This window comes from Anas acuta, chromosome 6 (genome assembly GCF_963932015.1).
Source record: "Anas acuta chromosome 6, bAnaAcu1.1, whole genome shotgun sequence".
Taxonomy (NCBI): Eukaryota; Metazoa; Chordata; class Aves; order Anseriformes; family Anatidae; genus Anas; species Anas acuta.
This window is the reverse complement of record NC_088984.1, coordinates 18,809,029-18,832,979: the sequence shown is the minus strand read 5'-3', so window position 1 is coordinate 18,832,979 and position 23,951 is coordinate 18,809,029. Positions and strand designations below refer to the sequence as shown.

The following is a 23,951-nucleotide window of genomic DNA, read 5'->3' as shown; positions in this document are numbered from 1 at the left end:
CGGCCCCGGGTGGAGCGGGAGGACTCGCCCGCCTCTGACTCTCCGGGCTCTGGGAGGGCTCAGGGAGCAGCGGCGAACTGCAGCAGCTCGGTGGCACCGTGAGGGAAGCACCGCGTCCCCCCGGCGATGGAGCGCGGCGGGCCGGAGCTGCCGGCGGCCGCTGCTCCGCAGGTGAGCCCAGCGGCACTGGGGACGGTGAGGTGAGGTGAGGTGCGGGGGGAGGCGGCGGTTCTCCTCGCGTCTCCCGCAGCCCCTCGTCGTAGGGAGCCTGAGGGGCGCCGCGGCTGCTTTTGCTATTATATGCCTCCCTGGAGGGCACTGACGGTGGCTGTGGATTTCTCACCTCGGTTGATTTTTGCTCTACCTCATGTGAGGAAGAAATGAGTCCTAAATACGAAGTGGAGTTAAGAAAAAAAGAAAGCTAGCGGATGGGTCTTACTCATGTAAGATAGCAGAACCGTGGCCTCTTGACACAGCTGTAATTGTGCTTCTCTCCAGAGCTCAAGCACCTGGTGTCCTGGTGGCCCATTGCCATGGGTGTGACCCTAGCTGTGCTGTGTCTACTGCTCCTTCTGCTGGTCCCTGCGGAAGCCCCACCAAGAGCCCATCTGTGTGGTGGGGGCAAGACTCATGAAGGAGTCTATGAGCTGTACAGCAAATGTTGTATTCACGTTGTATGCGTTTTCTAGTAATGACTGAAATGAGGGAACTGGACTCTTCTATTCAGTACAATTCCACGTGTGCTGTACAGAAGGTATTAAAGTTTCATGAGAGAATAACAGTGATGCTCCTGCTGCACGAATGAGTAGTGAACTAAAATGGGCCACTCATAATTCTGCAACAGAAAGAGCAGGGGAAGGATGTTAACTGTAAAACTAGCTATGGTATGGAGAGGATAACTAGGAAGTGATGGTTGGTCTTTCTGTGATGATGTAAATATTTTTGTAGCACCAAGTGGAAATATTTAGTGGCAAATTCAGAACAAAGAAGAGTACCTGTCTCTTCATACGATGCATACTTAAGACATGGAGCTTGTGGCCACAGGACTGCTAAAAAATTTACATTTACATTTACAATTTTAAAAAAAGGGCAAACTGAAAGAGCAATCCATTGAGGAATGTAACACAACAAGGACATGTCTGCCTCAAGAAGACCAGGATACACAAAATGTTGAAAGCTGGGTCAAGATACTTTTTCTGGGCACCTTCCATTGGTTACTGCCAGAAGGGGAGAAATCACTAACTACAAATGTGTGCCTCAAACTCTACTTTGTACCAGACTTTTCCATAGAAACCTTGTGAGGTTAGCCAATTCGAACATCACCAGGTGTTGGCATACATTACTAGTGACTTGAAATTGATTTTGTTCCCCTTAGCTTAGGGGCGTGTTTTTATTGACCAGTCAGATTAGCCAAACTATTTTCAAAACTGATTGTTCCAAAGGCAGAAATATTAATTATGACTAAAAAGCTCTTTAACAGCCTACCTCTCAGTTTATATAGATTTCTGTTCTTCCATTTATATTTTTTTTCAGAGAAGAATTAAGTACAGAAGATTATCGGCCGGGCTTATAAAGGAATTAGATGCCTAACACTCCTTTGATTTCTCACTGGGGAAGGAAAAAAAGAAAAGAAAAAAAAAAAAGGATTTAATTATCAAAATACCTCTACAAATCTGAACCTATGAAAGCTTTTTTTTTTTTTTTTTTTTGTTTTCTTCTGAATCAGCTATATTAAATGTATAATCTTTGTTCTCATATTTAATTCTATCATTGTCTTTCTGAAACAGATAGAAACAGATGACCAAACAGCTCTGGTTAGTAAACTCAGGAATAAAGGAGGAAAGAGTAATCTGGCATCAGCTGGATTTAACATTATCAACTCCATTATAGGATCAGGCATTATAGGTAAGTGTATTTTCTTCATTATTCATCCTTGTTTATACATGCATGACTACTCAGTGTTGAGAAAAGCTGTCCTCTTATTTTTCTGATGCTGTTGCTGAAGATTTTTGTCTATTCTTTTATTATGTGAAAATCCAGCGTTGTCATCTGAGATCAGGTCTCACTGTAGTAAGTACCCTTCAGCCTTTTCTGCCATAATGACCGGAGTACTGTTTGAGCAGGTGCTGACTCAGGTTTGTGGCTAAGCAGCCCTTGGTCTACTAAAAATAATCACATTGATTAAGCATGATGGTCCAGTTTGGAAGACTGAAAGAATTTATTTTAATCTGAATATTTCATTATTTTGGTCATCACAAATAAATATTTGTAAATGTTCAAAAATGCTTTCTTGCTTACAGGGTTGCCATATTCAATGAAAGAAGCTGGTTTTCCCTTAGGTGTACTGCTTCTGTTTGGAGTTGCCTATATCACAGGTACTGTAAAAGCAGTTTGTTGTAAAGTGAAAATCAGTCTTGCAAAGTTTAGATGATTTTGAGCTTCATGATAACTTAATCATGTTTGTGACTTAATAAAAATGAGGAATTTTTTTCTCACCTCACTAATCCCCTGAGCAGATTAGTAAAAGTAGAGAATTATACTGTACAACATATAAAGCTGCTTTTTGTGTGCCTTTTATTTGGTGAAGCCTAGTTTCTTCGACTAGGTCACAGTGACATTTGGAAGAATAGCTCTTATTTGTGTCTCATAATCACCTATTTTAGTCTGCTGTTTTTCATCTAAGACACTGAACCTTGAGTGGATTGTATTACTCAAATGTACCACAGAATTAAAATCTCTGGGTGTACTATGATTTTGAATATTTTAATATCATTCATCAAAAATTCATTGATTTACCTTCAAAAATAAATTGTAAAGTCTGAAAGTTTCATAATTTTAGTCATTCCTAGAAGATAATAAACACTGATACTGTTCACAGAAAGGAACTGTTCCTATCGCAGCATAGATTACAAGCTAAGTGAAAGCCAGATGAGGAATAGACGAGGTCTAGCTACTGTCTGTCAAGACATCTACTCTAAGGTAATAAATTCTGCGCTATAACTAATCCAGACTGGAAAATCCCATGGTGCTCAAATGATCACTAAAGCATAGTTTCAAATAACAGCAGCATTTTATACTATTCTTCATAAAAGGTTGAGATACTGTCTCAGAGTAATTCCATCTGTGACATCAGCTCTGTCTCACGGCAGATTGCTTCATAGAAGGGAATGGTTCTATCCGTGGTTTTCAATATAAATTGACACTGACATTCTTCATGTTTTATCCACTAAGAGGATATACCCAAACGTTATATTTAGTTTATATACCTCTGTGTTAATTTAATTTTCTGTTTTTTGGTGCTTTTAACAGTTTTCCATTGAACTACACTGGACACTAATTAAAATGAGGCTGTTTCTGCTTTCCCTTAGTGGGAAAAGCAGAATTCCCTTACCATATGAGCCTACAGCTCCAGATCTTGGTGGATTTAAATTCTTTCTGAAAAGATTTTTCCTCACTGTTCTTCCCAATGCTGTTGTTTTCCCTTACAGACTTTTTTTTAAGGAGTAGAAAAGAACAGTACCTGCTAGATGGTTCGTGCTGTCTTTAACAATTTTATTTTTTTAACAGATTATTCCATTATATTACTGATCAAAGGAGGAAATCTCTCTAGTACCAACAGCTATCAAGAGCTGGTCAGAAAAACATACGGTTTTATAGGTTATCTAATTCTTTCAACTCTTCAATTTTTATATCCATTTATTGGTAAGATCACATAAAATATACATTTTCATGTTTTATAAATAATAAGACTTTCCATGTTACCTTATTCTTTCACTTCTTAAATATTAAGAACTCTGTAAAGAATATACTGTATATGCCTCTTTCCTTAAATAAATAGTTGTTGAGTAGTGAAGAATGAAAAGAATTCAATGAATCTTAGGACCAGAATAATAGAAATTAAGTGAAATGTAACAACACAGAAATCTGGGATCACACAGTTAAAAGTTAACGACAAAAGTAGCTATGAGAAATAAAAAGAGGGGAGACTCTTCTAGAATGAGGAATCTGATATGCACCGTTTCATACGGGACTACAGGAGGTAAGGATTACAGACACCAAGAGACTGGATTTGGTGCCTGCAGAGTCCCAGAGCAAAATTTTCCCTTTGGGATTAGTCAATCAGAAGTCATTTTAATGTTATTTTAGGTAGACAAGATTTTTCATCAAGTCAGGTTAGTGTTACTGTGGGCAACAGCATTGCACCTTCCTATGAATTACTTCATCAAGCTTCATCCCATGAACTGAAAGTGCGAATTACCTATGAATATATTGATCCATTAGTGTTGACTTAAGAGAGTGTGATTATTATTTCATAGAGAATGTAAAAAAGAATTGTAAAGTTCTCAATTTCTACCTTGGAACTAGTTATGCAAATGTATGTGCTTGAATTTGTTTTCATATGTAGCACAGGTACTTCCAGTGTAAAATAAGATACAAATGAAATATGAGTATTAAAGTCACAGCTCTTATTAATGAGAGGAAGGAATGGAAGTCCCTATTTGCTATCTTCATCTTTTCTCCTTTCTTCTGGTGGAAAGATTTCAAACTTTTACATGAGCTAGGAAGTCCTGTGCATTTGATTCCAGGACTGATTCTATTAACACAGGAACATAACTTAATTGAAACAGGAATTTGGAGATAAACTGACCAAAAACTGAGGTTGGAAATGAACAAGGCAATTCTAAAATCCTTTTTTAGTCCCTTCTGAATTAAGTTTATATGGGAAAACAGCACAGTGGCCTTGCTTGTCAGATTGGATTCTTTCTCAGGCAGTATATTTTAAAAATAAATAAAGGGGACTGTTAAAACATTCGTTTTAAGCCTGAATCTTAAAAGTTGTTAGGTGCTAGCTAGAATTCATACAAGAGTGATAGTAGCATAATCCTAAGGTCTACAGAGTACATGTATTTAAATATTTATCAAATGTTCTCTATTTTATTTGTACTAACAATTTTTTATTTTCTTTAAGCTATGATTAGTTACAACATAATAACAGGAGACACTTTAACTAAAGTTTTTTTGAGAATTCCTGGAGGTAAGATGCATTTAAAAATTTCAGAATGGGAAAGAATTATTAGGTACAAATGTAGCGTCTTTGGGGCTTATACGGTGTCAGACTGAAGTAATATCTACCTATTACTTTGGGTCTGAATTACTCTTAAATATTAAGTTAAGAATTTAAATCATGTTTGTATGAGTGCTTTTTAAACAAAAAAGAAACTCAAAACTGTAAATCCTAAGGACTATAAGTCCTTAGGTCGTTGGACTCTGTCAGTAAAGATTAAGTGCATCAATGCACTAAGCACATAGAAGTCTTTCACAGTGATATGACTGTAAGGTTGTATTTTGTCATATTGTTGAATGTGCTACACTTGAATACTAAAACTGCACTTCAGTGAACAATTCTGGATGACTTGCAAATAATGTAATGGATTTAATTCTTACTTACCTATATCTATATAGTTGGTCATAAACTGCATATATAACTTCTAGTATTCTGTAAGAACTTTTAAAGATCTTAATTCAGGTGCTTCTTACCCTTCTGCCGCTGTAAATTTTCACAGCATAATCAGTGGAGTCCATTGGTGTGCATGTTTGTCATCTTTTTCATCACAAAGCCAGCTAAACTTAAACACTTTTCTCTGGCAAATTAAACTGAAAAGAGCATGTCTGGAGTGAACTGGAAATTAGTTTTTCTATGAACTGTTTGATTTCCTTAGGTGAGATTATTATTTTCAGATGGCGAAACCTGCAACATGTGGAATTCAGTTTGAATTCTCACACTCTGTTCAGGTTGATAGTGAAAGTGAATACCTAATAATATCTAATAATCATATGACTTCTTTAATGGGAGGAATCAACAGTGTGTCACATCTTTTCACCTGCCTGGGAAGACTGGAGGAAAGGCATTATGATGTTCCAAAGGATAAAGGAACTGTACACTATATTTTCATATCAACTGCCACTCCCTTTCCAGCCAAAATCATTCAGCAAGCTGATTCATTCTAATTTGACTAGAATTTGATACATCATTCATTCTAATTTGACTAAAAGTGAGATATTTCATGTTAAGTAGGCTTGGAAAAAAAACACCGGTTATGCAGAATAATTCAATTGATTGCAGAGGTTGTTATGATGTTGTTGCCTTCATGTAGTAATCTGTAATTTTCAATTGGAGGTCAGGTGACAACAAGAAAAGAGGTGCTCAAATGAACCACTCAGATTGAACTTTAGGATCATTCTTTAAGAATCTCTGTATCTTCAACAGAACAGTGACTATCTCAATGCTGTCAAAAAATCCTCAGCAGTAAATAGCAGAAAGAAACATTAGATGTTTCTTTCATTAGACTTGCAGTCTGGCAACATTGACCCAGGCATGATGAAAGAAATTCATATTCATCTATATGTTCAAATGTCGTACTTCCAAAGTTTGATATATCACTCGTGTTATGCATTGTAGGTTAAAATCGCAGAATTCTGGTGATTATGTGCGTGCTGTGTATGGCTTCCCCTATGTTAGTTAATGCCTAGTCTTCATTTCACTTTCTTATTTTGAATAAAGGAGATAAAAGCTTGGTCAACATTAAAGTTTGTTATTGCTAGTCCTTTGAATGCAACTAATCTATTCCTTATATCAGTCTCTTAGCGGAATAATTTTCTTTCTCTTTTTATTTTAGTTGGTCCGGATAATATACTTACAGATCGTCACTTCATAATTCTTCTTACCACCATCATCTTTACCTTGCCTTTATCTTTATATCGTGACATAGCAAAATTGGGAAAGGTAAATCATAATAGCAGCTGATTTAGTTCACTTTTCTCTGTGCCATTAGAAAACAAGTGCCAGTCATGACCTAATGTATTTGAATTCCATTCAGCTCTAGAGCATATTAAATATTTTAGAATTTCAGACTGTCTTCTGTCCCAAGAAATATCAGAGAACTTCGAATAGTTTAAGCAAAACTTTGGTTCCTACATGAATCACTAGATTTTTTCCATCTACTGTTAGTAGAAATCTTTTTTTTTTTTTTTAAGCAGTGAGTGATGTAGGCCTGATCTTGAAATGCTGAGCACCATTGATTACAGATGTTTAAATGGAAACCATCTCTTACAGTTAGACAAATAGTTGCAATTGGCTAGTTATTCAACAAGAATAACAAATAAAAAGGTGATGGTATAGGACAAGCCTCATAATTATAAATATTTGACATGATATTTAGAAATATAGTTGTTTACCAATTCTTTTTTCAAAAATAAGTTGGGCTGCTAAGAGGAGAACCTTTCAGCAGCTTACTGACTGAAGTTGTGTGTTGTCTGTTTTACAGGTATCTCTTATTTCTCTGATTTTAACCATTGTCATCCTGGTTATTGTGATGGTGAGGACAGTAACATTGGGACCACAGGTGTAAGTATTCTTATACTTGCCATAAAGTTAATTTTTGTTCATACATAACCAGTTATATCAGTCTTGCATTCTATCTGCATAGTTTTGGAGCATGGGTGTTTTGATAAAGACAGTTGTTTAAAGAAATATATCTGTACTAATAGCAATACAAAATGAACTGCTAAAACTTACTTATCTTTTTTCTTCCATTTCACATAAGCAAAGTCACCAAAAGTCTCAAAAGACAAACAAAACAAAAACCAACACTAGAGATGAATTGGAAATTACATGTGCTATCTCTAATAGCAGCTGGTTCCTGAAAGGGTGTGTGAGGTTGCCTATAACTTGAGAAGTCTTCAGTTTTGTCCATTACTGTCAGATGACCTATATCTGTAATCTTAAAATAGATAGTATCTTAGCAGAATTTCTTCTTCTGTTGATACAATGATTTCATAATTAAAATTGAATACAAATAAGGAAAACAAGTGAACCACACAATAACAAAAACTGTATTCTGTCATTTGAGAAAACAATATGAACATGCAGAACTGTTTTGCATCACTTGTACTCTTAAAGTAGTGTAGTTAATAGCAGTCTCTAAAGTTGTGCCAGAGAAGTGCCATCGCCTGTAGAAATGATCCACTCAGAATAGTGTGGAATTTCAGCCTACCCCTGTTATTCTTAAGTAACATGTTTGTCTTACCATGTTAACGGCGTATTTGGAAGCAAAATCTCAAAATTCCATGTCAAAAGAGGAAGCTGTATATAGTGGCTACTCCTGACCCTGTTACTATGGTAACAATCCTTTTAACAGTGGTGTTGCATGGAAATACAAGTAGTGCATGTCTTTTTTTTCTTACAATAAGTAATGATGCTTTCTTAGAAATTCAAGTCTTACTGTTTAATTCTAGAGATTTTTCCGTTTTTGCGTTTATACTTGTTGTCATAAATTAAGCTAGGTTGATAAACTTATCAATTTCTCAACTCACAATAATTCTATCAATGTCTATTTTTACTGTATATTACAGTTTGAAACAGATGTAAACTTTAAGTTTTAATAAGTCCTCTTATAATATTTTGTTAAGTTATGCCATTTTTTTTGTAATGAGAATAATGAAATAATATATAAATATATATTTCAATCTTGATTAGAAAATCTCAGATCTGTCATGCAGAAAAAAATAAAATAAAATAAAATAATTGTATGGCCATAGGAATTCTTGATGGGGTCAAGAGAGAATATCTAATTTTTACTGGTGTAACATGACAGAACTGACCGTAGATCTGTTGCTGCATACAGGTAATTGTCCAGTTTGTTCTTGGCAACTCCATAATTTTCCATTCCAGTTCTTAACCAGCCTTTCCTGAGGAAGTTTTCTGAATTGCGTATGGTGTCTCTCCTGCTGCATTTCATGTTCATTGCTTTGTGGCCTAATCACAGTGAATATGGAAAGCAAATTATTCCTTCCTCTTCCAATTCTTAAAAACCCGTAAAAAGCTGTAATTTGTCCCTCTTTGGTATTGCTTTCTATAGACTAAACAAACATTTCCATTAGTGTCTTATCTTGTCTTTTCTTATACCTCTAATCATTCTAAATGGCTGCCTTAACTTCTCTGTAAACAGCAACGAGATTGTGGTGTCTTTACTGCATTGTCTGATGTATCTTATATGCACAGTGTCTCGAGGTTCCTTTCACTATCTCTTGGGGATTGTCGTGTTCCTGTTTATATAGTCTGGTTTGATGTTTGCTTTTTTTGCAAAATGACATACTGTTGTGGACATGCCTCAAGTCTGTAACTGAATAGAAACACTGAGCCCTCTTCTCTGCAGAACAGTGAGATAGCAGTCTTTCCTTTCTTTTACTCTGTTCTTGTGAAGTTTGGGTTGTGGTATAGTCATGTCCCTCTCCCCGTCCCTTCCCATCTCATTCTCTTGAAATCTGTAACTGCATAACTGTAGAATTTGTTGTTAAAGTACGGAGTCCTACTTTATCAGCTGATTTTTCCGTTTGTCAACATATTTCTGATTTCTTTTTTCTTTCTTTCTTTTTTTTTTTTTTTCAGCCTGTTATCTGGCATGCTTGTGCTAACTGCACGTTTCATGCTTTCTACAAAGGATGCTTTCGATCCATCTTCTTAGTATTGAATACATTCAGAAGTATTGGATTCAGATCAGTGTCTAGTGGAATCCCATTCAAAAGTCTTGCCACTGTGATAATTACTCTGAGCACTTTTCACTTACCTTTTACTTCAGATTTTTGAAAGTGAAGGTTACTTTGTGTTAAGGGGTGCAGGAATGATAAACTGTAATTTTGTTTAAGTGCCATTCAGATTCTAATGGAAAGTAATATTAAGATGACAGAATATTTCCCTTCCAGAAATCTTCTACTCTGTTAGACCATCAGCAAAGCAACAATACTATTGTTTGTAATGATTTGATGTGTTTGAGACTGTAGGCAGCAATTATGAGTCTTTGGAGTGTTGCATTTTTGTTTTATTTTTTAATTGCTGTGGGAGTTGAGGGAGTTGTTCAGGGACATTTTGGGAGTGTTACTTCCTTGTTAGCTCTCAGGGGAAAACAATAACTAATTTCTGTTGAAGTATTACTTGGTTTATTTTATTTTCTCTTATAACAAATGAAGCTAAGCTACTCTTTTCTTGTTTTGCTTGTGATTAATATAATTCTTGTGATTGTTGTCTGAAGGACATAATATGTCTGCAAATAAAATTCAGTGTTCTGGACCCAAAGTGTACTCTAAATAGTTTAAGATGTTAGATAAAAATACATTCAGATGATCTATTCCTAGCTTTATTTCCCCCTGCTGGTAGCTGTGTGTTTTTCTACTATGATCAAAACCAATGTATTAGAAATAACTCTAACTGTAGATGTATGTGGATACTTCTTAATACTGCGTAAAGTAACTTCATGATTCAGAAATGAAACTAACATTCCTTGCCGTAAAAAGAAATACTTTATATATCCTATAAAGATAGATAAATTTGATCATCTTTTGGGAAGAATGTCACGATGTCAGTGTCTGCATTTTACATAAAGCTACAGGAAAAACTTCAAGAGCATCTGCTACGCATAAATAGGACATGAGAATTATTTAAATGGCATCTGATCACAGCGATGAAACACCAAGTGTTCAGTAAAATAACTTGAAAGTAGAAAGTTGATTCTTTCCTTCATATATATAAGCCAACAGTGAGCAAAACTAAACTTTAATTTGGTGAAATTAAAAAATAATAATAATAATAAAAAATAATTAAAACCTAAGCTACCATACGCTTACAGACCTGTCAGTTGTTCATTAAGGAAAAAAGGGGACTAAAGCAGCTGTAATTAGGAGGGGCTGATGTATTGCTTAACCTTGTCTATGTCCTTTAAAAAACAAGGTGACTTTATCTAATATGAGATTCAAAGTTGTTGTGTTATGTCCCATTATATTGATTGAAGTTATATTCAGTATCTCTAAATTTAAAAGTGTAAATTGAAACAAAAAATATTTTACATTATAATAGAATAAAATGAAATTTTACATTTTTGTGTCTATGTCATTGAATTAAACATGAATTTATTTCCCATGTATTCCTTGATGAGGTGCAAACCAGCAGTTAAAATAAACTTGTGGTCTGTCACTGTTCTTCAGTCCAAAACAACTGAAGTGTTTTGCTCATTCCAACATGTAGCTCCCCTCTCAAATGCATAGATTTATTTCCTGTCTAGAAACTGTATTTTATTTCAGTCAGTGCTTTGTGCCTGTTGGTGCGGTTGAGATCAGGGATGTAGGTTTCTCTTACTCTCTTTTAAGATATTTTGCTTCTGATGCATTCTGCTGTACTACATTTCGCAGCATTTCTACATAAATGACAGAAAATTTCTGCATAGCGTAGACCTTGTGATGTGAACTAGTCTACTGTAAATGTTTTACACAAGATAGAAGACTTGCTGTTGTAGGCTGCCAAACAATTTTGCCTGACTCTTACTCAGGATCTGGATATTAAATGCCTTTACTCCTTTAGGAACTCTTAGATTTTGCCTGGCTTGTTTGTTCTTTTCGTATTCTCCTACCTCTTCTTACATTGGTGAACACCAATCTCTTTAAAACACTTTTAACATTTTTAAACTCACTAGCATGCTTATTATGCTATACTTTTCCTTAAGTATACTGAGAACTGAGTAGAGCCTTATTTTATTAACCACTAGGCTTTCTTCACCACTAGGTTTCACTACCTTCCCACTGATGATTCTAATTGTCAGCCTGTCTTGCTGTTGTCTTACTTCCAGCTGAGAGATTCTCCTGGCCAGTATCTCCCTTGGAAAGTCTTTTTTTGTTCAATATTTTATTATTTATGTTCCAAGAATCAGAGTTACGTACTCTCAACTTTTGTGTTGTATTTCAACTACTTTATACTACAGATAGCACAGCTTTAACCAAGAGCATTTAGCATCACAAATGTTTGTTTCATCCTCCTGCTGCTTCTCCGGCATGAAAAAAAAAAATTGTGCAGGCATAGCCTGTGGTTTTTATACACTGAGCGTGGAGCAGTAAGCTAGCTATTTTTTATCATTCATGGATATTCATAGCTACTGCTATTCTTGTGAGCAGCAGCTGAAATCATCCCCTAACAATTCCTAGCAAGAAAGTAGGTCAAACTGGGTCAGAACAATGTTTTGTTTGTTCGTCTTCTTTTTGACAAGGACCTGTCTTTAACAGCAGCACCAGGATTGAAAGATTTGAACAGGTATAGAGTTACCTGGTTTTCTTTTGATACACTCAGTCAGCCTGTGTATGTCTGTCTACACAGACAAACATTTATATAAATTTTATGTATGTTTACCCTCATCTGTATGTGACTAGTGTTCTTATATCTAGACCATGATATTCACTAATGGATCTTTTCTTTGTGAATTTCTCAAGTCTTTGTGAACACGTTTGTATTTGACCTAAAAGCATATATTGTATGAAAGTCTGTTATGCAAATATGTTGCTTGAAGTTTGATATTTGTTATTTCAAACAGATTCCCATTAGCATGTTACTTTCACTTGTTAGTTATGTAGCATATCTGTGGGAGGTCTGTATTTCCAAAGTCTGGAAATGCTTTTCAAAAAACCTGCAGGAGTATATAACATTGTAAGAAATACTGAGTCATGCTCTGTTGCATTTATTGTCCATACCAGTGTGTGTTCTAAGACATGGCAATTCCCTGGCAATGTTCAAATCACGGATCTGGAAAGGGAAGGAGTTTACCTTCTTACATTGATAAATAAGCAGGATTTTTTCTTTTGCTGCTCAGCTCCCTCCAAGATAGTACTCCTAATCTGGTTTGCTGTTCAGCCACAAAGCGTTATTTCAGTCTGCGTATTGCCAGTGCATATATTATTGCTGTGCAGGTGGAAAACTAGCTCCTGATGTTTTCCTAAAATATCTGGTCACTTTCCAAGATGTTTCAACTGAAATCTACATGCTTTTTCCATTCTGATGTTTAAATCCCATTTATAGGGAACTTATAACATGGCTATATTGTTGCATGGGTTGTGCTATTTTCACAGAAAAAATGTTTGAAACTGTTGTGGTTACCTGATCAAGAGGTGTTTCAGATAAAAGCATTCTTTATTTCTATGCATTTTAGAACTATTCTTTGTACAGGGCATTAGGACAAATTTTCATTTTCTATGTTTGATTTCAAAGCTGACTTCTAGTGGTTATAGAACAGAACAATTGTAAGATTTGTTTCCTATAGTCTGTTTTTTGTGATATTACTGTCTTTGAGATGTGAATAGTTTCCTGAAAAAGCCATTCAAAATTATGAATATGAATTATCCACAACCATCTCTAACTTGATGCCTCTGATTTCATATGAGTAAAGGAAGCTACTCTGTATAATGAATTACAACAGCTGTAGCTGGTCAGATCTCCTATTTCATAAAACAAATGCACGATACCTATTTCATTCACAGTGTTTTACAGCATCTACGTTGCTTCTGAATCTGAGAATATTTTAGGAGGGCCATATTCAGGTGCTTAAGACTAGAAGCTGTATGTTAGAGTAGTCAAAAATGTATACTGCATCCAAGCTGAAAAAAAACCTAAGCTTTATTTTGATGCTCAGGTCCTGTTCGACTTTGAAATTAAGGTTATAGCTTAAAAGCCTAAAAGTTGTTTTAAGTCTAAGCTGAATGCACATTGGATGCCAGAAATCAGGTTTTTAATATGGAGAAGGAAGCCATGACTACTTGAGTTCTCAAGATATAGTGAGATATGAGTTCTCAAACAGGAAACTAACAAAAAACAACTACTTGTTTTCTAATTATGTTTAAAAATTTGGCAGCAATGAAATCTAGTATAGTATGTGCCACTATGGCTGTCAAAACCACCTAGGTACCAGAGGGAGAGACAAAGCTCCCAATGTTACCTTCACAGAGCTGATTGTCATACTGCTTTGAAGGAAGACAGCAGATAAGGCCTCAGGTGGCAGCTGCTTTGCCTCTAAGTAAAAATGGAGCAATCGTAGTAGCAGCATGCTTTTTAAAAGCAAATTTCTCTGCACCCATGCTTTTTGCTTCAATATTACAAATATAAGGCTTCATTTGATACCGAATTTCATTTGATATTATTGGCAAACTGCAGGTCTGGGAAGGAATATTTCCTGCCGTTCTCTTTCATTCCTTTTGGCTCTTTATGCAGATAATTTGTATTTCAAGTGGGTTTTAATGAAGATTGCTGACAGTTTTCTGTGGCCCTCCTCTAAGGCTTACTATTAACAAAGTCCAAAATTGTGGGCATGTCTTAGAGGAGCAGATATAGAGGATATTACATTCTTGCCTGAGTATAAGAGTCTCCATCCACTTTCTTAAAATATATTTTGTCACTCCTTTGGGAACTAGCACAGTTCCTTTAAGATGAGGAGTAGCTGAAACTGGTGTAAATAAAGACAAACTGCCTCACTTGATTTGTGACCTTGGGGAAAAAAGTATCTCTAGACTCCATGAATTACGTGTGCAAATTCAAAGGAAAAAATTGCCTCTGAATAGTGTTAGATTTTGGGTTGAGATAACCTCAGTCGGAATCAGTAACAGCTTTTACCTTCCCAGTTACTGTTTCTTGATGAATGGTGACTTGAAGAGTTTATTTACAGAACTGGCTGCTGAAACAAGCTGACAGTTTGGGCTGCAAAAAAAAAAACAGGTTCCAGGAATACTTTAATCAAAACAAGAAAGGTGAGAAGGGCATCTCCCTGGTTTCAGCTTATTGTTGATGAATACTGGCCTAATTCAGATAGCTCTGGAGTTCTGATTACTAATTCTGTATCACAGCATAGTATTTAAAATTATTTTTAATAATTGATGGTTGAAAAGAGTGTAATCTATTAAATTCTGTTTTAGACCCAAATCAGAAAATGCATGGATATTTGCAAAATCAAATGCAGTACAAGCCGTTGGGGTGATGTCATTTGGTAAGTCTTTTATTATTTTTTTGTATTTTCAGTCTTCAACGGGGAAAAAAATGTGTTGTGTGTTTATTTTTTTTTAAACCTAGAAATTGTGTGGTTTTAACTACTTTTTTATTATATGTACATACATATATTCATATTAAGATGGTTTATGGAAAGCTGGAGTTGATTTTTGTATTATCCATAGGTGAACTTAATTGTTACAATTTAAGGCATTATCACAGTCTGTTGTCCATCCTGCCATAGAAGCTATTGCTGTTGTAGCAGAGATAGCGCATGGCACATGTGAATCCAGTTTATATTTCATATTTTAAAGCACCTGTATTGGTAGTGCTAGTCTAGTTCCTAAATTGGGGAGGCTCTGAACAGTCTGTATTTTCTTGGGTAAACTGTAACAGAAAGGTATTGGACTGAGATGCATACATTCACTATAGAGTGAGACATTATAGAGTGCCTGTCACCTCCCATTTCAACAATGAACCATTCAGATGAGTCTCGACTCACCTCCGTTATTGTTATTGTAAAACCCATTCTGCTTGGGGGACATTGTATCTCACCTCTTGTTAATGCTGTGACAATATGAGGCCTCCCTATATTTGCTGCTGTCTAAAATGGATGTCATAGGATGTCTGAAAGTAGCAAATGGTTCTGTGGGTTTGAAAGAATCTCTGAAGTGCTGTTGTGTTCTCATGCAAAAGAGCAGAAAACTGTAAGTGGAATGCAGATTCCGCTTCTTATAGGGGAGTGGGAAGAAACAACATGGCATTTCAAGGTAATGTAATCAGCATTATTATATCCCAGGATGAATATGAACCTGCATCAAATCAATTAAGTAAAAGTTCAAGCCATTTATCTTTGCTATTCAGTGCAGATTTAATATTTGTATTTAACAATAAATGGTATCAAACTGCACTGTCTCCCCTACCTTGGAATATATACTCCATTAATTTATTTTATATGCATGTGTGCATGAATTCATATATATGCTTTAAATGTCATGTGTGTTTCAGCATTCATCTGCCACCATAACAGCTTTTTAATATATGGCTCTCTGGAAGAACCCACATTAAACAACTGGTCCCGAATCACACATGTGTCTGTTTCCCTTGCTGTTGTTATCAGTGTACTATTTGCTGCATGTGGGTACATGACTTTTACAGGATACACAGAAGGTAAACTGCTCAGTCCCTCAATTTTGGTGCTTTCTATAGTCATTACACTTAATTTCTGAGTTCTGTTTTTAATACCTTAGTAAGATCTTGACATTTTTATATCTACCATGGACAGAAACAGCTAGGACAGACATTCCTTATAGTTACCTATCAACCAAAATGGGATACAAATATGTCAGCTATATGCTAATAGGTGTCAGATTCCCAAGTGGAAGCCTAACCAGTGAAAATCCCCTTTGAATATTTCCACATCCAAATACTTATGAGGACTAAACATCTGTAACTTAGCCACATGGTCCTATAACAGAGAGCAGGAAGAAGAAAAACTTTGATTTTTTATTTTTTTTTAGGGTGCCTGGATACACATTCCTGTATGTTCTTCTGTATCTTCTCTTGTCTGTGCAAATATAGCATCCTAGCTCTGACTTAGATATTTCCTATCATTACAACAGCCATTGTAGTGTAATGCTATTGGCAGGTCTTTGTGTATGCGTGTATATATATGAATATAATACATAACATGTATTGATAATTATACTATTTTATGTGATTTTGTTTAAAAAGAAATGGAAAAAAGTGCTTTTGAAAGAAAAAAGTATTATATTGTTCAGTGCATTAGTTCCTCAAGGAAAAAATACACATTGCATAAACAATCAGCTTTTCTGTTATAGTGCTGTTCCAAATCGTGGGAGAATGCTTCTGAGCTTTTTTCCTTTTGTAAAGAAATGCAGCATTTAGCTGAGAACCGAGGAATTGTGGGGTGAGGGTTACTAGTTGATCTGTTCTCCTTTTTTCCTCCTTCCAGTACTGCTCGTACAACATAAGTTGCTGGCCTAGACACAACTGTAGGCAGACTAAGTGCAAACTGGCTTGAGGTATTTCATATATAGAGAGCTCTGACTGCAGCAATCCCTCAGCATATGATTCTACTGTAGACAGGTTCCATCTTACCTTCTGTCTCTCCTATCAAAATCTTCCAGATATCTTCTCTGAAGCACATCCTATTCCTTCTTCAGTGCCGTTGTGATCCTGAAAGTGGTAAATCATAAGACAGTATAATAAACAGGTAGAAAAGATGTGGTACATCATCTGATTACTGTCTTGCAGTTTTTCTTGTGCCTGATGGATCATGATTCCAGATTCTTTGCTGTAACCACTAAGCAAGATGATCTAAATTCTCTTGCAATGCTTTAGTTGCTAGATATAAAAAGATTTACTGCTTAATAATCCATATATTTATAATGGGCTTTCAGGCTCAGAATATTTGAAATTCTTCATTGTAGCTTACCAGCTATGGTTAGATAGTATCAGGGAGATGCAGTTATGCAGAGGTAACTCCCTGGCCTTCCTGGTATTAACTGTTCTTGTTAGATGACTTACATTTTAAAATTAAATATTTTATATACAAGCTGTCTCTGTCCTGTACTGAGTTAAATAACAGCATTTCATATAAAATAGATGCTAAGGGGAGGACAGCATATATATTAAAATATATTAAAATATTTTTGAAAGATACATGTAAATACTACTTCAAATAAAAACACTGCTAATAGCAAGTTAAGATTCCTCCTGAATGTAACTTGACTGTAACTGGAGTTTCTTGATGTATCAGGAAAGGGGAACAGGAAGTCTCGATTACTCTAGTGACTCCATTAACTTACACTCCAGTTTGCAAATAAGAAAATGACGTGAGTTCAAACTAATCGATGTTTTGCTGTGCTTCAGGAGATATATTTGAAAACTACTGTAGAGATGACAACCTTGCTACATTTGGGAGGTTTTGTTATGGAGTTACTGTAATTCTGACCTTCCCCCTTGAATGTTTTGTTACCAGAGAGGTAAGCATTTATTACGTTCTCCCTTTAACAATGTTGATATTATTAATAACATGATAACATTATTAATACATATTGTGGCTGAAGTCAATGGCTGGTCTGTAATAAATATCAACAGATAACTATTCTGCTGATGCAATGAATATGAGGGTAGTATCTGTAGTGTTGAGATTCTGGTAATATTATGTTATACTTGTTAATATATAAAGTAACATTATAATAACAGCTATAAAGTCTGCATAGAATTCCATTTTTGTTATAAATGTTACTCTCATCATTATGTTGAATAGCTAAAAATAACACATTAACCATGCTTACTAGCTTTGCTGGGTGAAAGTGTCTCTATCTAGGAAATCCACCTGTTCAATCAGTGGTTGCAATTGGTTTTGTTCTGTAGCAGGAAAATGAGAGGAAAATAAATCCTGCAGATATAATTAAGCCAGTATTGAAAGTGTTCTGCAATTTCAGTAATGCTTTCTATGAGTTAGTTTTGGAAGCAGATGAAGATGTTTTCTTGAAGCAAGCTTCAAAGGTCAGTGGGTATATTCTCACCCATTCTTTTAGCTTCCTAAGGTTAGGAGATTTGTTATAAACTGGTTATTAAAATAAAGAGCAAAATCAAAGTTTAAAACTGTGGTTCTGTTCCAGGTGATTGCCAATGTGTTTTTCCATGGGAACCTCTCAACGGTTTTCCATATTGTTGTCACAGTAATTATCATTGCTGTGGCAACTGGTGTATCGTTGGTGTATGATTGCCTTGGAATAGTTTTAGAGCTGAATGTAAGTGAACCTGCATACTCTTCTATTTAATAAATCACTTTTTTTTTTTTTTTTTTATAAAAGAACTCAGAAAAATCTGTAGCTCTCCTAAAAATCTTATGCAATTCAGCATAGTACTCAGATAGAAGTGTTAGTAGGAAAAAAAAGAATTGTTCAGTGGTTGTAAATAGTGTAACTGAAGAAGGAAGTTCAGGAAGAAAAGTTCTTTTAACCAAGGAAATAATTCAAAATCCAATCTACATTTATGCTAAGCATCATTTGTAATATTTTACCCTCAATTTCATGTCAGATATTTTTAATAAATCAGATGTGGAAATATAGATAGAAGATGAAGAAAACTTTAAGGGCAGCCTTTGCTTCGTTATGGAATTATTTTAGAATTGTCTTCTTACATTCCTGTCCATACATTCAATGACAATTTCAAGTCATCTATTGCACAGGTACCTGAAACTGATGGAACAGAAGTGAGCAACTTGTTCTTTACACTACATGATACATGTCAATACGTGTACATTGCTCTGATCCACAATGCAGTTTATCTGCCAACTGAGCAGTAATAAGTGATTCTGTAGCAATGATTTAGCAGAACATGCTTGGACTAATATTATAGAACCAGTCTGAATATTCAGATAAGCTATCCAATTACCCTCTATCTGAAATAATTACCTACATAGTTTCCTCTGAGTTAATTATTTGCAAATTATCACTGTCTCAAAATAAACAGTGGTCCACTTGGTTTGGTTTCTTATTCATGGCAAGTGTTGGTAATTTCTTTTCCATCATTTTTCTTTCTTTTTTTTTTTCCACAAGTGCAGAAAACTTGCCTGTGTATATACACCAATAAAATTATGTACATTTGTGCATCCATATGTGCCTATTTGGGCCAAATATCTAAATGTTGGTATAATGAGTCTATTTAACTATGTGTGCACATATGTGTCTATATGTGACTTGGAAAAGAACATTTTCTATTTAGTAATACTAGAAAAGGCCTTTATTATCCAGTTTTACTGTTGCGTCGGTCTATTCATAGCTGTTTACAAATTCAGATTTTTTTTCAGGTCTAAATCTACATGCTTATGAGGGTTTTCTTGTTGTTTCCCACACACAGGGAGTTCTGAGTGCTACCCCACTTGTTTTTATCATCCCAACAGCGTGTTATCTAAAGCTGTCCAAAGAGCGGTGGAACCATTCGGATAACCTCATATCCTGCCTGATTCTTGTTATTGGTGTGCTAGTGATGACAGTTGGGTTTGTTTTGACTCTCTTGCATCCCCAGGAATGTAGCCATGGAAAAGAAATGTTCTACTGCTTCTCTAGTAATGTTTCTTTTCACAACAGTACACTTCCCCCTTAGGTAACACACCAATCTGAATGAGATCAGGTGTGTCTTCCAGCAAGCCATATACATGTATTCCAGTTTAAAGGTGCCTGGAACAAAGATTTCATGTTTTCCTATGCACTAATAATTTTAATCTGTTCAACTGTATTTATATATTTTATGTTGCCATCATTTTTTCTGAGAAAAACTTAGTTTTTAACCGTTGAAACAAATTTTCAGAGGTGTCTTGCAGTAGACATTACTTGCTTAACTTGCAAACCTTCCAAAAAAGCTTAATTTATGGTAGTGAGTCACCAATGCAGCTTAAAAATTATAGGTGAAATGTGTAGGAATGTAAACATTTCCCATGTTTCATTGCTTTTATTAATTTTTATTAATTTTTATTAATTAATTTTGTAATGATTAAATGTATATTTATTAGCATACCATAGTATTTTTTTTTTTTTTCAAGTCATGAAAAAGCGTATGTCTGGGTCTCTCTGTGTCTTAAACTCATGTGGTTAAATTGAAAAAAAAAAAAAAAAAAAAAAAAGAAAAAAATATTAATTCTGTATTTGATTTTGCAGTAACTGTTCTCTAGTGCTGAAAGCATCCCTTTTACTGGCTTTCCAGTTAAGGGCAATTTTATGTTATAATTGAACTGTAACTGATATAATTCAACCGTAATTGTTAAAATTATTGGTTTTCTTATTAAAACATCTTGCATGAATCTGTCCATATAGGTGAATTTTAAAAGATTGCGATAAATATTCTCTGTACAAATTCTAAGATTGATAGAGAAGAAAATGATATTTGTAACAATCACAGCTTGACTTTTACATTCATAACCTTACTTAGTTCTGAAACTATACTGTAGCACTGATACATACCAGGCATGTGTAGCTTGAACTTGTTTGGGAGGCTGAGGGTTTTTTTGTGAGGGTGGATTTTTTTTTTCCCTCCTTCCCCCTGTGTTGTAAATCTGTTAGAGATAGATTGGTAGTGCAATTCTTTGATTTCCCTAGCTAGAGTCAGCTTTGAGGGTGGTGCTTCATCTGCTGCCCAGGCACCTGCTACTGTTACTGGAATATTTTCCACCAGTTTAGATGGAACAAAATAGCTTATTTGGTCTTAGATGTGTGAGTATATTCCCTTCTTTCCACATGAAATGGAGTTAAACTTAGTTAATACTTCCTCATGATAGCTGCTGAAGATGTTTCTGACAAATCAGAAAAGACTTCTGAGCTTTTCTGTTATTCCAATTATTTTAATTTTAATTTCTTTTGCTTGAAGTATGTTACCTTGTTTAAAGTATTAATTGTAATCTTTGTTTTTAAGTATGAGTCAATGGAATAATCTGTAGGATGCGTTGTAGTATTGCCTCTTCAACTTCAGATTCTACTGAGTCTTATCTTGATATTAATTCATGTTTACCTCTTTTTTTATGATGGTTGGGACTTTCTATGCCTTACTAACTTAGAAATGAAGATTTAAAGAAATGTGATGATTTAAATGTGAAGATTTAAAGAAATTGTGATGCTTTGTAACCTGAACATACAAAGACTAAGGTAGTAATGGTCAGTTAAAAGTTTGTGTTGCTGGTAAAGCTTCTTTTGCTCTTAAATTTCTTTTGCCAAAACTAATTGTATTCATTTCACCATATAATCATAGATGGCTCACTGATTTTCGATCATAAACTTGCCAGATAAAGGTGAGGCTCTCCCAGATATAAGTATACTGTAAGAAGAGAAGTCAGACATTATGGAAAAAGTTACTTAACTGCAGTTTGGCTAATGGCTTTATAGAAGCTATGGTTCCTTACTTTCCACTATTATTAGTGTAACTTGTCTTTATTGAAACTGCAAATAATAACCTCCTATATACTTTCTTATGACCTATGAGGTCTGAATAAAGAAATAAGCACCTTTTTATTGTCACAATAAAGCTTGTAATAGTCATAATGTTTTTTGGAAACAAAACTCCCAAAGACAGAGTTGTAGCTATCATCAAAGGAAGTACGTAAAGCATTTAAGGATATACATATTTAAAAAAATTAAGTCTTAAATATGACAGCACTGATATCCCAATGCAGTAGTAAAGAACATTTTAACCTTAAAGGAAGCATGATGCCAAAGAAAGTTCAACTACCTTAAAGAATTGCTAGTTGAATGTATTTAATTTTAGCTTCCAAAATATCGCCTTTCTTTGACTAAACAAATAAGGCAAAAGCAGCAATTTACAAGCTGTCAGCTTTAATGGAGCTCACCAAGAGTGAATGAAAGCTAGTTACAAAAACTAGTTACAGCTTGTGTTGTACTATTGGACAGGTTTTTGCACTGAAGAGTATGCTTCAGCTTTGTAGTTACAACAGTGGTTCATTGGTAAGCTAGAGGCTTTTAGCATAGTTTATTTACCAAATAAATCACAACCTCTTGATTGGCTCAGTGTATTTTTTTAATGTTTTATTTTTGGCTTATTAATAGTACAATCTATTTGTTTTAGTTTTGTCATATTCATTGAGATCTCACCACTATCATAGCACTTCAAACATCCAGAAATTCACTGTGCACAGAAGCTAAAGGAGTGCTGGCAATATCCTCAAATCCAAACATACTGCAGTGACAGGTCTTCGTGGAGTCCAGGCAGAGGAAGAACAGCAAAGTTCCACAAGCATGCACTGGCAGGGTTTTCACATCAAAAGCTGATAGTATGACTCACTATTTCTTCTGAATTCCTTCTTTCCAGCTGAGAAGGCATTTCAGGACACCAGATGTACTATTGCCATTCCTACAGGGGCTGCACAGACAGTTTCTTACTTTCTATAACAGTCTGCTTCTTATTAATTACAGACATTTAAAAAATATTTTCTACTGAAATTTTGGCAGATGGGCAAACCTTGTATATTACCAGGGACCCTCTAGAGATGGAATTTTCCTTCCACCACAAGTTTTTCTGTGGAGGGGGCAAAATGGAGTAGGTTTGCTAAATGGACACTATGTATTTCTTTCAGTTTTTATCTCATCACACACATTAACTGGATCTGATAGGCAAAGGATTTAACTATTTAGTATTTGTGACAAGTGAACAAAAATGTCGTATGAGTTTGTAATTGGACTCTGTTTCTGGTGTGAACGCTGAATAGAAGGTAGAGAGAAAGATGCAAAAGTGATAGACTGAACAATGTAAGTACAAAACATGAGACTAAACACATTCCCATAGCAGGAAGGAGGAAGAAGTCCTTTATTGTGGAGTAAAACAAGCACAATGCACAGAAGGCTTATTTTTATAGTAGATCTATTACAAGGACTTCTAATTAAAACAAACAAACAAAAAAACCACACGAGTTCTGGTCTGTAGCAACATTTGTTTGGATTTATTTTTTTTTAGAATTGGCTAACAATTCTAAAATTCTAAATTCTTCTAACAAGGATTTGAATTTAGGTCAGTAAAGGAAACACGTTTTTCAGTTTATCATTCAATGCTTTGTTGTATTTATAATTTACATTCAGCTAATGACCTTAAGCACTATGGAATGGCTTTGAAAATAAATGTGATTGCTAAATGGCTGGATTGGAAGTTCCCATTGACTAGGTAGAAGAAGGGCATAGCTCTTGTCTTCACTGCTAGGTGAAATGCTTTAGGCACAGTCTATTTTGGTCATTATGGAGGCCTCTATGGACATATGTGCTCAATTTTTTTTATAAATATTGTGTTCATGTGTGGTGGTGATAATGGAAGAGTTTTTTTCAGCATCAGACTGTTTACCAAATTCTGCTGTATTTAAAATCTGTACAGTGTATTAGCAGAGAACGTGAAATGCACCAAAATTTAATTTAGTTTGTTGAAGTTGTATTTAATCTGAGGTAGAACAGCTGAAAATGGCTCCATGTCTTCCATTTGCAAAGCTGAACTTCTGTAATAACTTCAGATAACCTACCCTATCTTTTCACTTCAAAATAATTAATGTTGTCTTCTGGGTACTGTTCTGTCAACTGTTACC

At 35.1% G+C, this 23,951-nt stretch overlaps 1 protein-coding gene across 2 annotated transcripts; it reads left to right on the top strand.

The window, feature by feature from the left end:
- Positions 1–35: 35 nt before the first annotated feature.
- SLC38A11 (solute carrier family 38 member 11) lies at positions 36–22,312 on the top strand. 2 transcript variants are annotated; one of them, XM_068685618.1, is made up of 12 exons: positions 36–171; positions 1,788–1,905; positions 2,301–2,375; positions 3,568–3,702; positions 4,970–5,035; positions 6,678–6,784; positions 7,326–7,405; positions 14,776–14,846; positions 15,854–16,015; positions 17,741–17,853; positions 18,499–18,630; positions 19,742–22,312. In XM_068685618.1, the coding sequence occupies exons 1-12, from the start codon at positions 127–129 to the stop codon at positions 19,985–19,987; spliced, it is 1,350 nt and encodes a 449-aa protein (XP_068541719.1). In that variant the 5' UTR covers positions 36–126; the 3' UTR covers positions 19,988–22,312. The 2 variants fall into 2 exon arrangements, with proteins under 2 accessions (XP_068541719.1, XP_068541720.1); XM_068685619.1 differs by lacking the exon at positions 36–171 and adding an exon at positions 2,879–2,979 and having other exon boundaries at positions 1,841–1,905.
- The last annotated feature ends 1,639 nt before the right edge of the window (positions 22,313–23,951 follow it).

Coding starts and splice junctions, on each gene's coding strand:
- SLC38A11 (XM_068685618.1), top strand. CDS start 127: ATGGAGCGCGGCGGGCCGGAGCTGCCGGCGGCCGCTGCTCCGCAG. Junction 1,906..2,300: donor TATAGGATCAGGCATTATAG/GTAAGTGTATTT, acceptor TCTTGCTTACAG/GGTTGCCATATTCAATGAAA. Junction 2,376..3,567: donor TGGAGTTGCCTATATCACAG/GTACTGTAAAAG, acceptor TTTTTTTAACAG/ATTATTCCATTATATTACTG.